This window comes from Staurois parvus, unplaced genomic scaffold, assembly GCF_062004578.1.
Source record: "Staurois parvus isolate SC_StPar_1 unplaced genomic scaffold, SC_StPar_1.0 ptg000030l, whole genome shotgun sequence".
Classification (NCBI taxonomy): Eukaryota; Metazoa; Chordata; class Amphibia; order Anura; family Ranidae; genus Staurois; species Staurois parvus.
In genome coordinates, this window is record NW_028317826.1 from 325244 (window position 1) to 347562 (window position 22319).

Genomic DNA, 22319 nt, shown 5'->3' on the forward strand with positions numbered 1-22319 from the left:
TGCATTTTCTGAAAGGTAAGAATGCATTTTATTCTTAGCTTGTACTTGACTGCAGTAAAATACAAAAGAAAATACATATATATAAAATACTTTTCTATCGCTAATAAGCAATTATACCTGCTTGCAGGTAGCGCATAACATAAAAATGAAAAAAAAAAAAAACATAAAAAATAAGCATGTAAATGCTTTTTGTTATTTCCTTACTAAAGTAAATTATATAGATATGTTAAATTATGAGAAAATAGTTTTTGGGATTCAACAATACTCCAATTCCACCAGGCAACATTTGAATCTAGCCAATGATCCATGCTTAAAAGCAAGACAAAAAGGCATACATAATGGAAGACACTGGTAATTGCATGTATAGAAAAAAAAAACACTCAGCTGAGTAAATTGACTGGACGCTTGAGTTATGTCAGTGGCTTAAAATGTATAGCCTATTAATTTCACATGTGAATAAACATATCATAGGAAAAAAATAAGCATCTTCAATTGTTAAGCAAAATGATAAGCTGGACTCCAAAATGAACTGTATACCTCTCGCCATAATTGACTTTTTAAATATACTGGAGAAAATAGTTATTATTAAATTTGTATGGGCCATTAGTCTATGTGATGTAATCAGGTGCAAAAAAAACAAAAATAAATAAAACTAGTCACATCAGTCTAAGACTGCATTAAAACATAACATAAATGTAACAAAATTCAAATAGAAAGTAACAATTTAGAATTTTAGAATTTACTTAGATTCATGACACTTTTCTCTCATTTTCCACCTCATGCAGTAGATATTAAAACTGCCCCATATTGTAGTTGTGGGTATGAATCATATTTTACGTCTTGAACAAAAAAAAAAAACATGTCCTGTTATGGCTATTGTTATTAATAGCATAATTTTTTATGCCATATTTAGTGTCTTATAATATGATATTGAAAAAAACAAAAAAACAAAACCTTTATTTCATTTGCATATCTAATTTTATGAACTTTAAAGGCTACTTTTAATCAGATTTTGTTCTACAGGGTAAAGAGAAATAAAGGAGGGTGAGCTGACATTTTGTTCACCGTACTGACCCTGAATTTCTGAAGCGCATTTTTTGTGATATTCCATAAAAAAAATAATAACAAGTTCAATAATGTCCCCCTCTTTGTGTAATGGAAATGATTAAATACTGTATATTTTTGGGGTTAAGCAAAATTTTATCACATCTCAATATGTCATGTACATTATGATAATGTTCTCATAAAAGCCCCCTGTTTACATGCAAAAACAAAAGCATCTTGCCCTGATTTTTAATACATGTTAACATAAAAAGCATTAAAAAAATAACAATTATAAGAGAGACATTTTGCCTTATTTCATTGTAAAGTTTCAACTCAAGGTGAATTGTGTTTGGAATTCAAACCTTGATATAATAAAACCCTACAGATGAAAAACAAAACTGCCCAATATCACCACTCCCCCGCCCAACCCACCCGACTCTCAAGAGAATGCAACTGCTGAAGTTTTATTTTGAAGTGCAATGCTACTAAAAGATGCAAACATTTGCTGTTATTCACACAGCAAGTAAAAGGGTTTCTGAAATGTTTCCAATGAAACATATACAAAAGCAATGAAGAAGATATACGTGGATCTTTCTGAAGTATAAGGATCTGAGCTATCATGAATACACAAAAAAAAAGAACAAACTTGGAATGAATAGTGCTATCCGCTTCTCCTAAGCAGGCAAAAAAAATCTCAATTTTCCTTCTTTTTCATCCCATTTTAATGACAATGATTTTTTTTAAATGTAACAGATTATAACTTTAATGCACAAAGTAACGTCTTTTACGCCAATAGAAATAGTTGCTTCATTTTCGTATTTGCTACATTTGCAAATGTAAACAGCGAGGCCGAGCCAAAAGCGACTCCAATGCATGATGGAATATCTTTGTTGCATACGTACAAAGTAGAAAATAATTATTTTATATGTCAGGCACCATTATTTGAAATGTAATACATTAATAATTACTAGAAAAATAAGACTTTGTTCTCCCAAACTTTTGTTAATGAAAAAGAAACCAAGGACAATCTGACAAAGGTATTCAGTAGCTTGTAACATCAATGCATATCATTTGAATAACTGAAGTGCTCTATCCGCTAACTAGTACTGTACCCATAAGAAAAGTTTACTGGATGGCAAATCAGCACCTTCATTTATGCAAGTACTTAGTGCTATTCCCTGAGCAATTATGCTAAGGAGTGTTCCCTTCATATGCAAGTGTCTTAACAGGAATATACAGTTTGGCATTTCAGCTGTTTCTAGAATTAGAAGGCTATTTTGTAAATGGTGCAATCATGCAGTCTGTGGCTACAGAATTAAAAGATACCATACACCCAACCTAAATTTTAAAAGGACAGTCCTCCAATGGATGTCAATATGAAGGCATGTCCAACGGAGAATGCCTGATGATCCTTTGCATTAACTATACATGTATCATTTTGAATCAATTTGTGCCTGACTGTGACAACATGAGAGATTTCCAAAGATTCCAACAGGGAACAGCCATGAAGAATAGGCACAACATGCTTACTGATGCACAAAGGGTACAAAAACCATGCAATTATTAATAGAAATTTCAAACGAGTAAAATGTGCAGATGCAACTGTAAATTTCCTGCCATGGCTATTCCTGCCATTGCTATATACATAAAGGACAAAGCCATTATGCGATTCTGTATTTATAAAAGTGATCGCCTTGCCTTCCACATCTGCCTCTGTGATACCCATTCTTCAATGGGAAATCTGAATTCATGATTCATTGACCATTTCCCATTTGCTGCAAGTAGAAGTCCCCTCACTTCCTGTGCCAATGTAAGTGCATATCTCAAGAAAAGACACTGCAGTAAAAAGACTCTTTTAGTGGAGAAGGAGTAGAACTACTGTGAGGATATGGATGATGTATTTGACCTTTTGGGGACCCAAAAAGCAAGAAAAAAAAATGACCTCTCCCTGCACTGTACAAACCAGAAAAAGTAGTTTGGGCTGGAATTTCACTCTTAAACTGGGTATACTCTAGTACAATTTAATTTGATATTTTCTGTTGAAGGAATGTAGTAAAAACATTAATTTGTTTTTCTTGTCATTAGTGGGGTTAAATCAATGTGTTTTTCGACCACAGTGATGAGAAATTCAAATGAGCAGTATGGAAATGTTTTCTTGAATGGACGAGTTTCTAAAGCTGGTTCAGCAGGGACGGGCCGAGATTCGATCCATCTATGGGCAGGCTAGTTGTGCTGAAGTCGAGCCATTGATTGACTTCAGTACAAGAAGCCTGTCAGATATTTTGCCTGCGATCATTGCCAGTGGCTATAGCCGCTAGCAGTGAACATTGTGTTCTGCTAGCTGGGAAGGCTACATGTTGGCAGAACACAATAGAGCTGCGGGAGGAATTCCCCCATCAACACAGAATGTGTTGATGGGGGAATGGAGCAATTTTCTTTCTTTCCACTTATGGTGGAAGGAAATGAAATTGGAAAATCTATGGCTTACCTAACAGTGTATGTGGTTTTTGTTCATTTAAGCCCATTCTTTTCAAAATCAAAAGGTAATCGAAAGCAAAGAAAATCTTGAACTACTTTTGAAAGACATTCATATAATGATAATTTTCATACAAATTTTCCTTAAAATGTTTGTGTGCATTTTCACTTTTCAAAATTGCACTAGTGTATACCCAGCTTAAGCATTGGTTCTGCCCAGTTTCAAGGATAAATGACCAACAAGTCTTTGTTGAGAGTTTCCTGCCACACTGACTGTATGTCTAGTCACATCATGAATGCAGATAGGTTAAAATGACACTAAACTTACATTTTTTTACATGAATTGTTCCAAAATATCAAGTATATCACAGCTATTTTTTATTTAAAAAAAAGTATCTTCCTATTGTTTTCAGGCTTTTTTTTCCTGTGTCTGCTCCCTATCCTCCACACCTCACTGATAATAGTGTAGAGTAAGCAATGGCTAATTTGTTTTGTGGTCACATGCTCTGCTCTATGTGAACTACAATTCACACAGGACTGAATGCATCTGAAGTGGATATGCAATCCATTTTTGATGTGAGCAGGAAAGGGGGACTACTTTCACATACACAAGGGGGGCATGGAGAAATGAAAGTAGCCACCCTAGAAAAGGAAGTCTGAGAATAGCAGAAAAAAGCTTTGAGAGATGCAACAAAGGAAGTGAGAGCTAGATGGTACATTCTACTTACATATTTCATTTATTTTATTTTATTTTATAAAAAATGTGAATTTAGTGTCACTTTAAGTCATGTTGCATTGATTTTAGTACAGCCACATAATTAATATCATCATTATTAATACAAGTCTTAAATATGGATTAAATCATTATGCAAGTAATTTTAATACATGTCTATATAATTAAGTTGAAATGCAGGTAAAGGATAGAGGAATTATTTCTCAAGACACAATCATTGTCGATATGTGTAAAGACGTGAGATCATTCCCTTTTAAGTGCACTTAACAATAACAGACATGTTTTTGTACATAATGATTTAATTCCATAAAGGTGCCATTTTGTCAGTTGATTAAAACCTGTATCAATATATACAACTTTGTTGTAAATCAAAATTTACAAAACTACGGACTAATACTTCAGTATTAATGGGAACTTTCTGGTTCACTATAAATGGTGAACATTCTGCTGCTATGTGGTGTTGGCAGGTCTCAGAACACTCAAAGAGTGTCACCTAATGGCTATAGTTAGATCTCAAGAAATGATTGCCTCACACCACCTGTATAAACTGTGGGGTTGATTTACTAAAACTGGAGAGTGCAAAATCTGGTGCAGCTCTGTACAGAACCAATGAACTTCCAGTTTTTTTTCTCAAAGCTTAATTGCACAAGCTGAAGTTAGAAGCTGATTGGCTACCATGCACAACTGTACCAGTTTTAGTAAGTAACCCCTATGACTACAAGAATTACTTGTCAAACTGTAAAAAGTAAGCTAACATACTGTCTGCTTCTAAATGTTGGGACACAATTTGGCTGCAGTGACGTTTTTGGACCTGGTGATGTCACAAGTTACTAATCAATTGACAGGTGCCTAAGATGGCAAAATGCTCTACCAAAGCAACATATACACAAAATGTGGCCTTATATTCAGCAAACAAATGGCTGAATAAAGGAATGATTTGCATAGAATTTAGTAAAATACTCTCTTATTTCCCCGGGTACTAAGTGCACACACAACCCAACTAAACTTTCTGCTTACATCAGATAAATATATTTCAAGTCCATCAAAACAAAAGCTGTATGAAGTCTTAAAGTTTGTTTTCCTTTGAAAGCAGAGACAGCCTTGAGTAGAAAAGCATGTTCCCAGTCAGCATGCTGCAAAACAGGACCCTTGCTCTCTAGGCAAAAGCAGTGGTCTCTTTACAGAGATTTGGCGTGTCCTCTACTGAGTCAGAGGTAGCGCTCTTCAATAGCAGGAACTGTAAAGATATTGCACATCTATGGTTTTGATGCACCTGGCATGTATTTATCTGATTTAAACTGAAAGTTCTATTAGGCTTTAATGGTAGATACATGTTTCACAACTATTTACACAATAGTTTAATCCAATCAGAAAATGTCAATATGTGGTGGCACAGATTTTGCCTTCAATGATTTCCTTTGGGTTACGGATGATTTAAGCCTTTTACTTTGTATTTTTGACACCTATACCTGTATATCAGTGCCATGTACAGTCTTCCTTTAAATGGGTGAAATCTGTAAACTGGAGAACTGTAAGTAACAATGTAAAGTATACACATTGAACTGGCCATGCTGTCATTTGTTCTTACGTTAATTATGGTTACAAAAAGGAACATAAATGAAACGTCCACAGTTTCAAACTGTATTTAGAAATTACAAGCTACTGAATTTCTATTCAGAGAATCCATACCTAGTTAATTGTGCTAAGTGCTAACATTTTTTATTTATTCTTTAGTTTTTCCATTCTTTTCAGCTTGTGCAACGTTCCTATGTAGACCTCTCTGGATATGAGTAGTGAAATCATACTTGTCCGTGCAAAGATGTTGGCATATACTACATTGAAAAGGTCCACTTTCCCCATGGCAACTCATATGTAGAGCATACATGACTTCATCCAGAAATACAATGCCACAGTGCACACATTTCGTTGAAAGTTCATCTTGAGTACTTCGATCCACTTTTTCAGTTTTCACTAAATGCAAGGAGCCATCATCCTTTGCACTTAAAGAAGGTGACTTAGTTTTTTCTTTTGAGGCCCCACTGGATGCAGATCCAGGTCTGGAATGCTTCATTGCCAAGTCTAGAGGAATGTCATTGTCAGATCCAACAGTGGAATATTGAGCAGGCAGATTAAAGGTGGGATAAGGCACGTAATTTGGGCAAGGGTTTGGTAGGCCAGGCACATGACTCAAGTAGTGAGGATTCCCAGGAACAGACAGCTTATACTTACTCCAAAACCTCAGCCAGTCAGCTTCACTCTGGAAGTCATTGTGAACAAATGGAAGTCCAAAGAGTGGATACTGATACTTTTCTATGGGACTTCCTGGTGGGGAGTAATTTGGATGCTTAATAGGTCTCATGTACTTTTCAATCGGGCTACCTCTTTCTGAGCTGCCTTTGCTGTCAGAGACAGATGAGCTATTCCCTGGATCTCCACTGCTTTCCTGAGGGCTTTTAATCTGTATGTGCAAAGGTTGCATCCTTTTGTGGATATCCATGGTTTGGCTGACTAATATTGTCTGCTGGGCAGAATGGCTTTTAGTCAATGAAGATGGGGACTCATATTTATTCATACCAAGTTGCTGAGCTTCTCTCTGGTGACCTTCCATTGAATGATCCTCCGACCTCCTCTCTAAAGGACTGCCATTAGTTTGTTCTTCACTGCTTCCTCTTTGATGTTTATTTAACTGCTCTGTCTGCAGTGCTTCTGGGTTAAGGCGTTTCCTTGTCCTTCTTCTAATAATCTGCTCGCCATTGTTCTGCTTAATGATATTCAAAGGTCTTGGAGTCTGTGTAAGAGATGAAACACATATTAGATAAAACAAAAGGTGTTTTACCTTTAATGATATTTAATGGAGGGTAACCAAATAGCTTGTTTTCATTGCTAGCATTGACACAAGTATAGAATTTAGTTAAAAAAAAAGAAAGACAAAGTTCCTATTTCCGCTGGTAAAAGACTTGTTAATATTTAATCACTGGATCCTCTGGCTGCACTGCTGTGATGCAGTTAAAAATCTATGTTTGCAAATTTTAAATACACAATAAAATCATTAAGCTGTTCATCTCAGCCTACAGACATTTACAATTTTTTTAGCTCCATTGCTTTTGGTGTACAATATTGTGCTCAAATAAGACAACTTCTGAGCAGCTTCTATGTTGTTAAAGGAAACCTGAACTGTGAAAAGTATGAAGGTTGTCAGTGTTGATCTCTCCTTCTGGAAAGGGCCCTGATATTGACCCAGAACAAGTATGCATATCTCTTACAATTATTTTACTGATTTTCCAAACGCATAAACAAGAACATTGAAGAAAAGCCATATAAAACATATGTATTGTTTGATAGATAGGGTGACAGGTGTACTGAGGGGAGATGAAAGCAGAGAGATTATATACATACATTTAACAAATAATCCAAGAAACAAATGTTTGGAAGCTAAAGCATGTGGTCATGAGTGATCGATAGATGGGTCAGGGGATGTATTTGTAGTCTTGATTGGATGTAGATGGCAATACTGGATTCATAGATAAAGGTCACTGGGTTTAGACGTTTAGGTGAAACTTCCCAGGCTCCAAAAACACTACAGTGGAGAAAGGAGAAGGGAGGAGAGGGGGTGTAATGTCTGTAAAGGAAAAGTTGATAAAGTATGAGGCGTGGAAAATAAAATAGGGAATTTGGTGAGTGTAAGGGGATGGAGGTGTGGGGTTTGGCTGGAGATGCCCAGTGTATGTGCGGTGTTGCTATAATTAGAGATGAGCGAAGTATTCAAAAATTCGATTCGACTGATTCGGCGAATTCGTAGAAAAAATTCGATTCGAGTCGAATATATTCGCTGTGAATTTAACTTAAAAAAGGGTGTTTCTAGGCTTCAGAGAGACTTAATATTAGTGCTGAACACTGTACCTTTAATTTAAATGCCCTTGGAGTCTGCTGGGGAAGAGAAATAATACTGTCAGGCAGTATGACATGCAGATGAGTGCCGTCGATCTTAGAATCACCGCACACTTCACTCATTTGGCCAGTCACGGGGCCAAAACCAGAGTGTGGAGCCACAGTGTGGCGGTGGAGGCAGCAGCAATGGGAGGCCATGCAGCACCCTATGACAAAAATGGAAACCACCAGCAGTGTGAGGAGACCTGAAAGTGGCACATGGCAGAGTGTGGCGATAGAGACAGCAGCAATGGGAGGCCGTACAGGGACCCATGACACACTCTGGACCTGGCAGCAGCATGAGGAGGCGGTACAGGGGCCCATGGCAGATTACGGGCCTGGCAGCAGCATGAGGAGTCGGTAGGGGGGCCCATGGCAGATTACAGGCCTGGCAGCAGCAATGGGAGGCCGTACAGGGACCCATGACACAATCTGGACCTGGCAGCAGCATGGGGAGGTGGTACAGGGGCCCATGACAGATTACGGGCCTGGCAGCAGCATTTGGAGTCGGTACGGGGGCCCATGACACACTCTGGACCTGGCAGCAGCATGAGGAGGCGGTACAGGGGCGCATGACAGATTACAAGCCTGGCAGCAGCAACTTGGACAGGAGGACGTTCAGTTTCTGCACCCTCTGGTGCGTGCTCGCAAACTGTTGTCTCTTGGAAACGGATTCCAAGAAAGACTGCTGACGGAATCCGTGAAGAGGAGTAGCAGGAGAAGGAGCATCTGAACGAGCGGAATATGCCAACAAGCGACAACAGGGGCCCATGACAGATTACGGGCCTGGCAGCAGCATGAGGAGTCGGTACGGGGGCCCATGGCAGATTAGGGGCCTGGCAGCAGCTATGGGAGGCCCGTAATCTGCCAGCACCCTATGACAAAAAATGGAACCCACCAGCAGTGTGAGGAGACCTGAAAGTGGCACATGGCAGAGTGTGGCGATGGAGACAGCAGCAATGGGAGGCCGTACAGGGACCCATGACACACTCTGGACCTGGCAGCAGCATGAGGAGGCGGTATAGGGGCCCATGGCAGATTAGGGGCCTGGCAGCAGCTATGGGAGGCCCGTAATCTGCCAGCACCCTATGACAAAAAATGGAATACACCAGCAGTGTGAGGAGACCTGAAAGTGGCACATGGCAGAGTGTGGCGATGGAGACAGCAGCAATGGGAGGCCGTACAGGGACCCATGAGAGACTCTGGACTTGGCAGCAGCATGAGGAGGCGGTATAGGGGCCCATGGCAGATTAGGGGCCTGGCAGCAGCTATGGGAGGCCCGTAATCTGCCAGCACCCTATGACAAAAAATGGAACACACCAGCAGTGTGAGGAGACCTGAAAGTGGCACATGTTTGGGGCATGATTCATGGCGGATTTAGTCAGTTGTGTCAGGAACTGGTGGTTTGAAATCCAGACTAATCCACGCCTGATTCATTTTCACAAACGTCAGTCTCTCCACACTTTGGGTGGACAGTCGTGTCCTCCGCGGAGTTGCAATACCTCCTGCCGCACTAAACACGCGCTCCGATGCCACGCTACTGGCCGGGCATGACAGCCTTTCAAGGGCAAATTCAGCTAGTTGGGGCCAAAGGTCAAGTTTCGTTGCCCAGTAGTCAAGGGGATTGTCTACCTCGGTTGGCAGGGTGCTGTCCAAGTAGGCCTAAGCCTGTTGTTTGAGGTCCTGCTCCAGGTCCACCTGATGCTGCTGCTGCTGCGGCTGGTTAGTAGTTTCCTCACTGCGCTGGTGAAGAAAGCTACTCATCATCGACTGCAGACTGAGGCAGCCGCTGCTGGTGGAGCTGCCACTGCTCCTACCACCCCACCCCTCCCCTGCTGCCATGGCAGCGGAACGCGAGCGCACAGGGCCCACAGTGTCTGAGGATGGACGTTGGCGCAGACAGGCAGAGACCAGCTGACTACATAGGTGGTTTTTATAGTACGTTATTTTGGCCTCCCTCTCAGCAGGTGTGAAAAAGGCCACCATTTTTGAACGGTAGCGAGGGTCCAACAAGGTGGACAGCCAAAAGTCATCCCTCTGTCTGATGGTTATTATTCGGCTGTCGCTACGCAAGCAAGCGAGCATGCTATGGGCCATTTGTGCCAAGGAATGCGAGGGACTCCCTGCCTCCATCTGCACAGCATACTGCCACGGTGCGTCTGGGTCCTCTGTCACCTCCTCCTCCTCCTCTACCAGATGCTCCTGCTCCTCCACTCCTGTCCGCTGAGTGGAAAAACCACCCATTTCACTCAATAATTCCTGAGCACCAATGTCCTCCTCTACCTCCTCCTCTTCTTCCTGTCCTGCCCCCACAGGGGTCATGTGGCGTTGAGATCTGTGCGCCACGTCTACCGCACCCTGACCAGCCATTGTTAACAGCATTTGTTCCAGGACGTGCAACAGAGGAATGACGTCGTTCATCCCATAGTCCTGCCGACTCACGAATAGCGTGGCCTCCTCAAAGGGCCTGAGCAAGCGCAGGTGTCACGCATGAGCTGCCAATGGCTGACATCTAAGTTACACAGGGAATACCTTTATCCGCTTTTAACATCAGGAAATCTGTGATGGCCTTTTGCTGTTCGTAAAGGCGGTCTAACATATGTAGGGTTGAATTCCACCTTGTTGCAACGTCACAGCATGAGGAGTCGGTATAGGGGCCCATGGCAGATTAGGGGCCTGGCAGCAGCTATGGGAGGCCCGTAATCTGCCAGCACCCTATGTCAAAAAATTCAACACACCAGCAGTGTGTGAGGAGACCTGAAAGTGGCACATGGCAGAGTGTGGCGATGGAGACAGCAGCAATGGGAGGCCGTACAGGGACCCATGACAGACTCTGGACCTGGCAGCAGCATGAGGAGGCAGTATATAGGGGCCTATGGCAGATTAGGGGCCTGGCAGCAGCTATAGGAGGCCCATAATCTGCCAGCACCCTATGTCAAAAAAATTCTACACACCAGCAGTGTGAGGAGACCTGAAAGTGGCACATGGCATGAGAGACTCTGGACCTGGCAGCAGCATGAGGAAGCGGTATATAGGGGCCTATGGCAGATTAGGGGCCTGGCAGCAGCTATAGGAGGCCCTTAATCTGCCAGCACCCTATGTCAAAAAATTCAACACACCAGCAGTGTGAGGAGACCTGAAAGTGGCACATGGCAGAGTGTGGCGATGGAGACAGCAGCAATGGGAGGCCGTACAGGGACCCATGACAGACTCTGGACCTGGCAGCAGCATGAGGAGGCAGTATATAGGGGCCTATGGCAGATTAGGGGCCTGGCAGCAGCTATGGGAGGCCCTTAATCTGCCAGCACCCTATGTCAAAAAATTCTACACACCAGCAGTGTGTGAGGAGACCTCAAAGTGGCACATGGCAGAGTGTGGCGATGGAGACAGCAGCAATGGGAGGCCGTACAGGGACCCATGAGAGACTCTGGACCTGGCAGCAGCATGAGGAAGCGGTATATAGGGGCCTATGGCAGATTAGGGGCCTGGCAGCAGCTATGGGAGGCCCTTAATCTGCCAGCACCCTATGTCAAAAAATTCAACACACCAGCAGTGTGAGGAGACCTGAAAGTGGCACATGGCAGAGTGTGGCGATGGAGACAGCAGCAATGGGAGGCCGTACAGGGACCCATGAGAGACTCTGGACCTGGCAGCAGCATGAGGAAGCGGTATATAGGGGCCTATGGCAGATTAGGGGCCTGGCAGCAGCTATGGGAGGCCCATAATCTGCCAGCACCCTATGTCAAAAAATTCTACACACCAGCAGTGTGTGAGGAGACCTGAAAGTGGCACATGGCAGAGTGTGGCGATGGAGACAGCAGCAATGGGAGGCCGTACAGGGACCCATGAGAGACTCTGGACCTGGCAGCAGCATGAGGAGGCGGTATATAGGGGCCTATGGCAGATTAGGGGCCTGGCAGCAGCTATGGGAGGCCCATAATCTGCCAGCACCCTATGTCAAAAAATTCTACACACCAGCAGTGTGTGAGGAGACCTGAAAGTGGCACATGGCAGAGTGTGGCGATGGAGACAGCAGCAATGGGAGGCCGTACAGGGACCCATGAGAGACTCTGGACCTGGCAGCAGCATGAGGAAGCGGTATATAGGGGCCTATGGCAGATTAGGGGCCTGGCAGCAGCTATGGGAGGCCCATAATCTGCCAGCACCCTATGTCAAAAAATTCTACACACCAGCAGTGTGTGAGGAGACCTGAAAGTGGCACATGGCAGAGTGTGGCGATGGAGACAGCAGCAATGGGAGGCCGTACAGGGACCCATGAGAGACTCTGGACCTGGCAGCAGCATGAGGAAGCGGTATATAGGGGCCTATGGCAGATTAGGGGCCTGGCAGCAGCAATGGGAGGCCCATAATCTGCCAGCACCCTATGTCAAAAAATTCTACACACCAGCAGTGTGTGAGGAGACCTGAAAGTGGCACATGGCAGAGTGTGGCGATGGAGACAGCAGCAATGGGAGGCCGTACAGGGACCCATGAGAGACTCTGGACCTGGCAGCAGCATGAGGAAGCGGTATATAGGGGCCTATGGCAGATTAGGGGCCTGGCAGCAGCTATGGGAGGCCCTTAATCTGCCAGCACCCTATGTCAAAAAATTCAACACACCAGCAGTGTGAGGAGACCTGAAAGTGGCACATGGCAGAGTGTGGCGATGGAGACAGCAGCAATGGGAGGCCGTACAGGGACCCATGACAGACTCTGGACCTGGCAGCAGCATGAGGAGGCGGTATATAGGGGCCTATGGCAGATTAGGGGCCTGGCAGCAGCTATGGGAGGCCCTTAATCTGCCAGCACCCTATGTCAAAAAATTCAACACACCAGCAGTGTGAGGAGACCTGAAAGTGGCACATGGCAGAGTGTGGCGATGGAGACAGCAGCAATGGGAGGCCGTACAGGGACCCATGACAGACTCTGGACCTGGCAGCAGCATGAGGAGGCGGTATATAGGGGCCTATGGCAGATTAGGGGCCTGGCAGCAGCTATGGGAGGCCCTTAATCTGCCAGCACCCTATGTCAAAAAATTCAACACACCAGCAGTGTGAGGAGACCTGAAAGTGGCACATGGCAGAGTGTGGCGATGGAGACAGCAGCAATGGGAGGCCGTACAGGGACCCATGAGAGACTCTGGACCTGGCAGCAGCATGAGGAAGCGGTATATAGGGGCCTATGGCAGATTAGGGGCCTGGCAGCAGCTATGGGAGGCCCATAATCTGCCAGCACCCTATGTCAAAAAATTCAACACACCAGCAGTGTGAGGAGACCTGAAAGTGGCACATGGCAGAGTGTGGCGATGGAGACAGCAGCAATGGGAGGCCGTACAGGGACCCATGACAGACTCTGGACCTGGCAGCAGCATGAGGAGGCGGTATATAGGGGCCTATGGCAGATTAGGGGCCTGGCAGCAGCTATGGGAGGCCCATAATCTGCCAGCACCCTATGTCAAAAAATTCAACACACCAGCAGTGTGAGGAGACCTGAAAGTGGCACATGGCAGAGTGTGGCGATGGAGACAGCAGCAATGGGAGGCCGTACAGGGACCCATGACAGACTCTGGACCTGGCAGCAGCATGAGGAAGCGGTATATAGGGGCCTATGGCAGATTAGGGGCCTGGCAGCAGCTATGGGAGGCCCATAATCTGCCAGCACCCTATGTCAAAAAATTCTACACACCAGCAGTGTGTGAGGAGACCTGAAAGTGGCACATGGCAGAGTGTGGTGATGGAGACAGCAGCAATGGGAGGCCGTACAGGGACCCATGACAGACTCTGGACCTGGCAGCAGCATGAGGAGGCGGTATATAGGGGCCTATGGCAGATTAGGGGCCTGGCAGCAGCTATGGGAGGCCCTTAATCTGCCAGCACCCTATGTCAAAAAATTCTACACACCAGCAGTGTGTGAGGAGACCTGAAAGTGGCACATGGCAGAGTGTGGCGATGGAGACAGCAGCAATGGGAGGCCGTACAGGGACCCATGACAGACTCTGGACCTGGCAGCAGCATGAGGAGGCGGTATATAGGGGCCTATGGCAGATTAGGGGCCTGGCAGCAGCTATGGGAGGCCCGTAATCTGCCAGCACCCTATGTCAAAAAACTGAACACACCAGCAGTGTGTGAGGAGACCTGAAAGTGGCACATGGCAGAGTGTGGCGATGGAGACAGCAGCAATGGGAGGTCTCCCATTGTCCCAACATGGCCCAAATAGTCCCAACATGGGCCCCCTGGCCACGCTTGACTTTCTGGCCACATAGTCGACATACGGCTACGTTTACTTCCTCGGGCGGCTTGACGAAAAATTGCCACACCGCCGAGTAGGAAACTTTGCCCCCGATACTCCTCACTGGCTGACTGCTGCTTCCTCCGTGCACACCGGCACCACTACTGGCCGTGGTGGTAGGCTGCAGTGGAGCTGGTGCTCTACTCCGTGGCCGTTTGGCTCCACTGACACTGCTTCCACTGACACTGCTGCGACCCTCCTGCTGTCTCCTGGGCAACCCACCGACTGTTTCGCTCACTGCCAAGCTGCCACCCTCTTCTCCTGATGATGCGGAAGAAATTGCCTGATGACGACGAGGCTGCCAAGTGCGATCAACCTCCTCATCATCAAGTAGGGTCTTCGCCTCACTACTAGCCCCCTCGGCTGCGTCTGGGTCAGGAGACAGACCTGTCTCTAGACCGGCTACCGGGCCACTCTCCTCGCCACTACTTCTTCGCCTAGCTGCTGAAAAGGCGGATGTCTCCCCCCGTTCCTGACCGCCCTCTGTTAGCTCTTCCTCACTGTACAGTGGGGCTGAGCCCACAGCATGCGATACTTCGCTTGGTGAGGGAACACCAAAGGACAGGGGCAGGTAGAGGACACGTGATTTCAGTGGGCTAGGTCCCGGGCCATGCCAACTAACGGTTGTGTCTGACGTACCCACCGACCGTTGGCTGTAGGTGTCAGAGGTGACCTGGGAAGAGGAAGACGACCGAGCCAACCAATCGACGACGGCAGGGTTGTCGGTGGAGACACGACCGCTGGATGACACCGGGAGCACTGGCCTCTGGCTGCGAATAGTGCTGCCTCGACCCCTTCCTCTGCTGCCACGTCTGCTCGCTCCTAAAACATTGCCTCCTCTGCCACTCCTCTGCATGTTGTCTGACATACTCTTTAATTAAACGATTATGTGTCCCTGAGTAACAATTCTGTGTCCCTGAGTAACAATTCTGTGTCTGTGCGAGTAACAATTCTGTGGCCCTAAGTAACAGTTCTGTGGCCCTCAGTAACAATTCTGTGTCCCTGATTAACGTTTCTGTGGCCCCAAGTAACAGTTCTGTGGCCCTCAGTAACAATTCTGTGTCTGTGCGAGTAACAATTCTGTGTCTGTGCGAGAAACAATTCTGTGGCCCTAAGTAAAGTTTCTGTGGCCCTAAGTAACAATTCTCTGGCACTCAGTAACAATTCTGTCTGTCCCTGAGTAACAATTCTCTGGCACTCAGTAACAATTCTGTCTGTCCCTGAGTAACAATTCTCTGGCACTCCGTAACAATTCTGTCTGTCCCTGAGTAACAATTCTCTGGCACTCAGTAACAATTCTGTCTGTCCCTGAGTAAAAATTCTGTGGCCCTAATTCAAGTTTCTGTGGCCCTAAGTAACAATTCTCTGGCACTCCGTAACAATTCTGTCTGTCCCTGAGTAACAATTCTCTGGCACTCAGTAACAATTCTGTCTGTCCCTGAGTAAAAATTCTGTGGCCCTAATTAAAGTTTCTGTGGCCCTAAGTAACAATTCTCTGGCACTCAGTAACAATTCTGTCTGTCCCTGAGTAACAATTCTCTGGCACTCCGTAACAATTCTGTCTGTCCCTGAGTAACAATTCTCTGGCACTCAGTAACAATTCTGTCTGTCCCTGAGTAAAAATTCTGTGGCCCTAATTCAAGTTTCTGTGGCCCTAAGTAACAATTCTCTGGCACTCCGTAACAATTCTGTCTGTCCCTGAGTAACAATTCTCTGGCACTCAGTAACAATTCTGTCTGTCCCTGAGTAAAAATTCTGTGGCCCTAATTAAAGTTTCTGTGGCCCTAAGTAACAATTCTCTGGCACTCAGTAACAATTCTGTCTGTCCCTGAGTAACAATTCTCTGGCACTCCGTAACAATTCTGTCTGTCCCTGAGTAACAATTCTCTGGCACTCAGTAACAATTCTGTCTGTCCCTGAGTAACAATTCTCTGGCACTCAGTAACAATTCTGTCTGTCCCTGAGTAAAAATTCTGTGGCCCTAAGTAAAGTTTCTGGGGCCCTGAGTAACAATTATCTGGCACTCAGTAACAATTCTGTCTGTCCCTGAGTAACAATTCTCTGGCACTCAGTAACAATTCTGTCTGTCCCTGAGTAACAATTCTCTGGCACTCAGTAACAATTCTGTCTGTCCCTGAGTAAAAATTCTGTGGCCCTAAGTAAAGTTTCTGTGGCCCTGAGTAACAATTCTCTGGCACTCCGTAACAATTCTGTCTGTCCCTGAGTAACAATTCTCTGGCACTCAGTAACAATTCTGTCTGTCCCTGAGTAAAAATTCTGTGGCCCTAATTAAAGTTTCTGTGGCCCTAAGTAACAATTCTCTGGCACTCAGTAACAATTCTGTCTGTCCCTGAGTAACAATTCTCTGGCACTCAGTAACAATTCTGTCTGTCCCTGAGTAACAATTCTGTGGCCCTAATAACGTTTCTGTGGCCCTAAGTAACAATTCTCTGGCACTGAGTAACAATTCTGTCTGTCCCTGATTATGAATTCTGTGGCCCTAACTAGCGTTTCTTTGTCCCTAAGTAACAGTTCTGTGGCCCTCAGTAACAGTTCTGTGTCTGTGCGAGTAACAATTCTGTGTCTGTGCGAGTAACAATTCTGTGGCCCTAAGTAACAGTTCTGTGGCCTTCAGTAACAATTCTGTGTCTGTGCGAGTAACAATTCTGTGTCTGTGCGAGTAACAATTCTGTGGCCCTAAGTAAAGTTTCTGTGGCCCTAAGTAACAATTCTCTGGCACTCAGTAACAATTCTGTCTGTCCCTGAGTAACAATTCTCTGGCACTCAGTAACAATTCTGTCTGTCCCTGAGTAAAAATTCTGTGGCCCTAAGTAAAGTTTCTGTGGCCCTGAGTAACAATTCTCTGGCACTCAGTAACAATTCTGTCTGTCCCTGAGTAACAATTCTCTGGCACTGAGTAACAATTCTGTCTGTCCCTGAGTAAAAATTCTGTGGCCCTAATTAAAGTTTCTGTGGCCCTAAGTAACAATTCTCTGGCACTCAGTAACAATTCTGTCTGTCCCTGAGTAACAATTCTGTGGCCCTAATAACGTTTCTGTGGCCCTAAGTAACAATTCTCTGGCACTGAGTAACAATTCTGTCTGTCCCTGATTATGAATTCTGTGGCCCTAACTAGCGTTTCTTTGTCCCTAAATAACGATTCTGTGGCCCTCATTAACAAGTCTGTGTCCCTGAGTAATGGTTCTCTGTCCCTAAGTAACTTTTCTCTGTCCCCAATTATCGTTTCTGTGGCCCTAACTCTGTCCCTGTCCCTAGTACAGAGCGGTCTGCCTCTGTTCAATAACTGCAGGCAAATGAAGAATTCCAAAATGGCCGCTATTTATAGCTCGACCATTACACAGTGCTGGCTGGCTGGCTGCTGATAGGCTGATGCGATCACATGTAGTTGAGGCATGCATTATGGGTCAGCGCGCCTTGTCTGCGCGCCTTCCCAGACATCCCCGCTCCGTCGCCGCACATGTCAGCCGCCATTTTCTGAAAAATTTCGATTCGCGCGTCCGAATTAGGCTATTTTTCGGATTCGGCACGAATCGAAATTTTTCAGATATTCGACTCGAATTCCACTTCGGATACTTCGATTCGCTCATCTCTAGCTATAATAGCAGGACTACCAAATGGTCAAGTTTTGTATTGTAGCTGTATGCAAACCAAAGTGATCCTATTTTTTTAAATTTAGGGTGAGCATCATCATTCAGCATAGAAGTGAATTTCTCATAAATCATGGTGCCCATCATCTTCTGTTTCACCCACATGAAATTCAAAGTGTGTGTCTCCTGGCTTTAGCTATGCTTTGGCCTATAGATAGAAAGATAAACTCTGTTAGTTTTCTTTCTTTTACAGTGAGGTCAGAGGTTGGCCTGTTGAGTATCACTACACAAGCACTGTGAACCAGGTTTTTATTGAGGATGGTTCTGTGCTCTTCATTTTATGCATACTTCTTAGGTGAATACACTTTTTAAATCAAGTCTTTGTGCTGGGAGCTAACTCCCAGCACATAAGCATTGCCCGTCCAGCGACACATATGTGCAGAGCATGGGCATTAAAGCTCAGCTTTATGCCATTGCACGTATGGGTTACTGTAACATAAAGGGGTTAATATTCTGGCCAGTGGAATCAATGAGTGCCCAAACATTTGACGCGCCTGAATGCGCATGCAAAACATGTCTTTAGGAACATTTTTATAAGCTGCTTTTGTTCCTGCTAGCAGCAAAGGCACCCAGGGCAGGTAAAAAAAAATCATCCCGTGTGTATGAGACCAAGGAGGTAAGAAATGTTTTTGTTATATTTTTAGATATGTTGTGTGAATGGGAAAACATAACAAACATGTAGTGGGGTTTTCTCAAATCTGCCTCCAAAAGTGGAAATACCCTTTAAAATGTCAATAAATTGAGTTCTTTGCCAATATGGAAATTTCTGAAAGACCAGCAAACTGGATGTACACTATATTGACAAAAGTATTGAGACACCCCTCCAAATCAATGGATTCAGGTGTTCCAATCACCTCCATGGCCACAGGTGTATAATATTAAGCACCTAGGCATGCAGACTGCTTCTACAAACATTTGTGAAAGAATGAACAAATAAATACATAACCTCCTCCACTAAAATCCCCTCAAAAAGTCACACTTTCTCCCTAGAAAGTTCACTAATAATATAACCTTTTTGTGATATACCATAAAATAATGATCATATTATAACACATTAAAAATTAAAAAATGTATATTAAACCATAAAGTGTCCAATACCAATAAAGTCCCAAAAGTGTCCAAAAAAGTCCAAAATTTCAAACTTTCATCCAATAAGAAGGATTGGCTCCTATTTAATCCGGAGAAAACCTCAAAATAAAGAAATAAATGCTCTAGTGCATTACCTTTTATACAAAAAGAATAATTATTTGGTGCAAATCACAAACTACTCCAAAAAAAGTGTCCAAAAAGAAAAAAAAAAAAAAAAAAGAAAAAAAAAGAATAAAAGTAATTCCTTATATGTGCACATATAACACAAACTATGAACTGTGAACACTCTGTGATCACTGCAACACTGTGTACACACCGTGAAACAGCACCCAATAGTGCTAAATACTATTACCCTCTGTAAGTATTAATCAGCTTATCAATACTATGGATCAAAATCCTCCATTCTCTCTCCAAAGATAATTTTCCAAGGTCCTCAGAAAGACAAGAAGGGTCTTAAGACTGATCTTAAAAGCATAGGGAAAATTTAATAGTAACTTACATTCATTAAAAATACAGAGATTCCAGCTCTGACCATGGCTCCTGTACAGGCTTCAACCAGTTCATAGTTTGTGTTATATGTGCACATATAAGGAATTACTTTTATTATTATTTTTTTTTCTTTTTTTTTTTTTTGGACACTTTTTTTGGAGTGGTTTGTGATTTGCACCGAATAATTATTCTTTTTGTATAAAAGGTAATGCACTAGAGTATTTATTTCTTTATTTTGAGGTTTTTGCCGGATTAAATAGGAGCCAATCCTTCTTATTGGATAAAAGTTTGAAATTTTGGACTTTTTGGACACTTTTGGGACTTTATTGGTATTGGACACTTTATGGTTTAATCTTAATTTTTAATGTGTTATAATATGATCATTATTTTATGGTATATCACAAAAAGGTTATATTATTTGTAAAAGAATGGGTTGCTCTCAGGAGCTCAGTGAATTCAACTGTGGTACCGTGATAAGATGCCCCCTGTGCAATAAGTCCATCTGTGAAATTTCCTAGCTACTAAATATTCTGCGGTCAACTGCGAGCAATATTATAGAAAAGTGGAAGCAACTGGGAACAACAGCAACTCAGTCATGAAGTGGTAAGCCACGTAAAATGACAGAGCGGGGTCAGTGTATGCTGAAGTGCACAGTGTGCAGAAGTCACCAACTGTCTGCAGAGTTAATAGCTAAAGACCTACAAATTTCATGTGGCCTTCAGATTAGCACAACAACAGTGCACATAGAGATTCATGGAATGGGTTTCCATGGCTGAGTAGCTGCATCCAAGACTTACATGCAATGCAAAGTGTCAAATGAAGTGGAGTAAAGCATGCCGCCACTGGACTCCAGAGCAGTAGAGCCGTGTTCTCTGGAGTAATGAATCACGCTTCTCTGTCTGGCAATTCGATGGAGGTGTCTGGGTTTGGTGGCTGCTAGGAAAACGATGCTTGCCTGACTGCATTGTGCCAAGTGTAAAGTTTGGTGAAGGGGGGGATTATGGCGTGTGGTTGTTATTCAGGTCTTGGGCTTGGCCCCTTAGTTCCAGTGAAGGGAACTCTTAAGGCATTAGCATACCAAGACATTTTGGACAATTTCATGCTCCCATCTTTGTGGGAACAGTTTGGGGATGGCCCCTTCTTGTTTCAACTAGTGCACAAAGCAAGGTCCATAAAGACGTGGATGAGCGAGTTTGGGGTGGAGGAACTTGACTGACCTGCACAGAGTCCTGACCTCAATGAGGTCACACTGCATTAGTTATCTTTTTTCATACATTTTCCTTTATTTATAACCTGGTAATCCTCTTAATAAAACACCACTGGTTGGCTATGCTCACTCTTTCCACTGTGTATATGGAGGGAGAAATGGTTATCACCCAGGCTGTTCTCCTTATTTAGACTACAAACTGTGATATTCCAAGGTTTTGCTTATGTGTAGTGCTTCCCAGTGAGTTCAGTCCAGCCAGAACATACTGTTTTAGGGCTTGTTGGAACCTTACTTTCTCCTTTAAATAAAAGTGGACCAACAAAATGGTTGGAGGAACTTGACTGGCCTGCACAGAGTCCTGACCTCAACCCGTTAGAACACCTTTGGGATGAATTAGAGTGTAGACTGCAAGCCAAGTCTTCCCATCTGACATCAGTGCCTGACCTCACAAATGCGCTTCTGGAAGAATGGTCAAACATTCCCATAGACACACTCCTAAACCTTGTGGACAGCCTTCCAGAAAAGTTGAAGCTGTTATAGCTGCAAAGGGTGGGCCAACTCAATATTGAAAATATAAAGTGCAGCGCTGAATAAACAAAATGAAGTGACAAAGCAAATAATAATAAGTGCTTAAAAAAAACAAAAAAAAATTCCTGCTAGCAGTTTTTACTATTATTTTGTTTGAAATACCCATGAACTAATGGTTTATTTTTATTTTTTTCTTCTTGCTTCTCTTGTATATTTTTCTCAATGTTATCATCTTTCTGAATTTCGAAAATATCAGACATGGAACCTTAGATTCTGCAATGCTTCATTTTACCTGTCTCTCTTTCCTTCTACATCAGATGACTGACACAAAATCTGATGGCTATGAATAAGCAAAAAGGAGGAAAAAGAAACATTCCAAGTAATACAGCTTCGAAACGAATGTGCCATGCTATGTTTCAATACATTTTGGAATAAATGGGCAATAGTGTTTATGCACAGGAAGAAGGAAATGCAACAATGGACAGTTTAAACCCTTTTTTAAAGAATTTGTTGCACTTCATAAGTCAAAAGAATATACTACAGGTAAAGTTCACATAAATTCCGTTGCAGGAAAATATTTCAGTGCCAATAATAGGAGTACTCAAGGGAGCAGTGGATTTTGGGCTATTTTCCAGAGGAGTGGAGAAATTCACAATAAATATTATGTGAAGGGATGGTAAAAGAGGTTTTGTTAACAGCTAATGTTGCTGAACAAGACAGCGATCTAGCACTCTGTAAATAAATGTTGTGTGCTATATTTATTGGGGAAGATACAAGAGCATCACCAAATAACAGAACCCATTAAAACACCCAAAGGCAATAGTGTACCATTAAGGGATCTAAACATTTAAATGAAAACACCACTTTTGCT

General features: G+C 43.7%; 1 protein-coding gene across 3 annotated transcripts in view; it reads right to left on the minus strand.

Moving 5' to 3' along the window:
• Positions 1 to 1481: 1481 nt before the first annotated feature.
• Positions 1482 to 22319, minus strand: part of TRPS1 (transcriptional repressor GATA binding 1) — a 421564-nt gene continuing 400726 nt past the window's right edge. For all 3 annotated transcript variants that reach the window (XM_089659035.1, XM_089659036.1, XM_089659034.1), the window contains one exon: positions 1482 to 7040. In XM_089659035.1, the coding sequence (XP_089515161.1) occupies positions 5976 to 7040 (1065 nt within the window). In that variant the 3' untranslated portion in view covers positions 1482 to 5975. The remainder of the gene's footprint in view (positions 7041 to 22319) is intronic.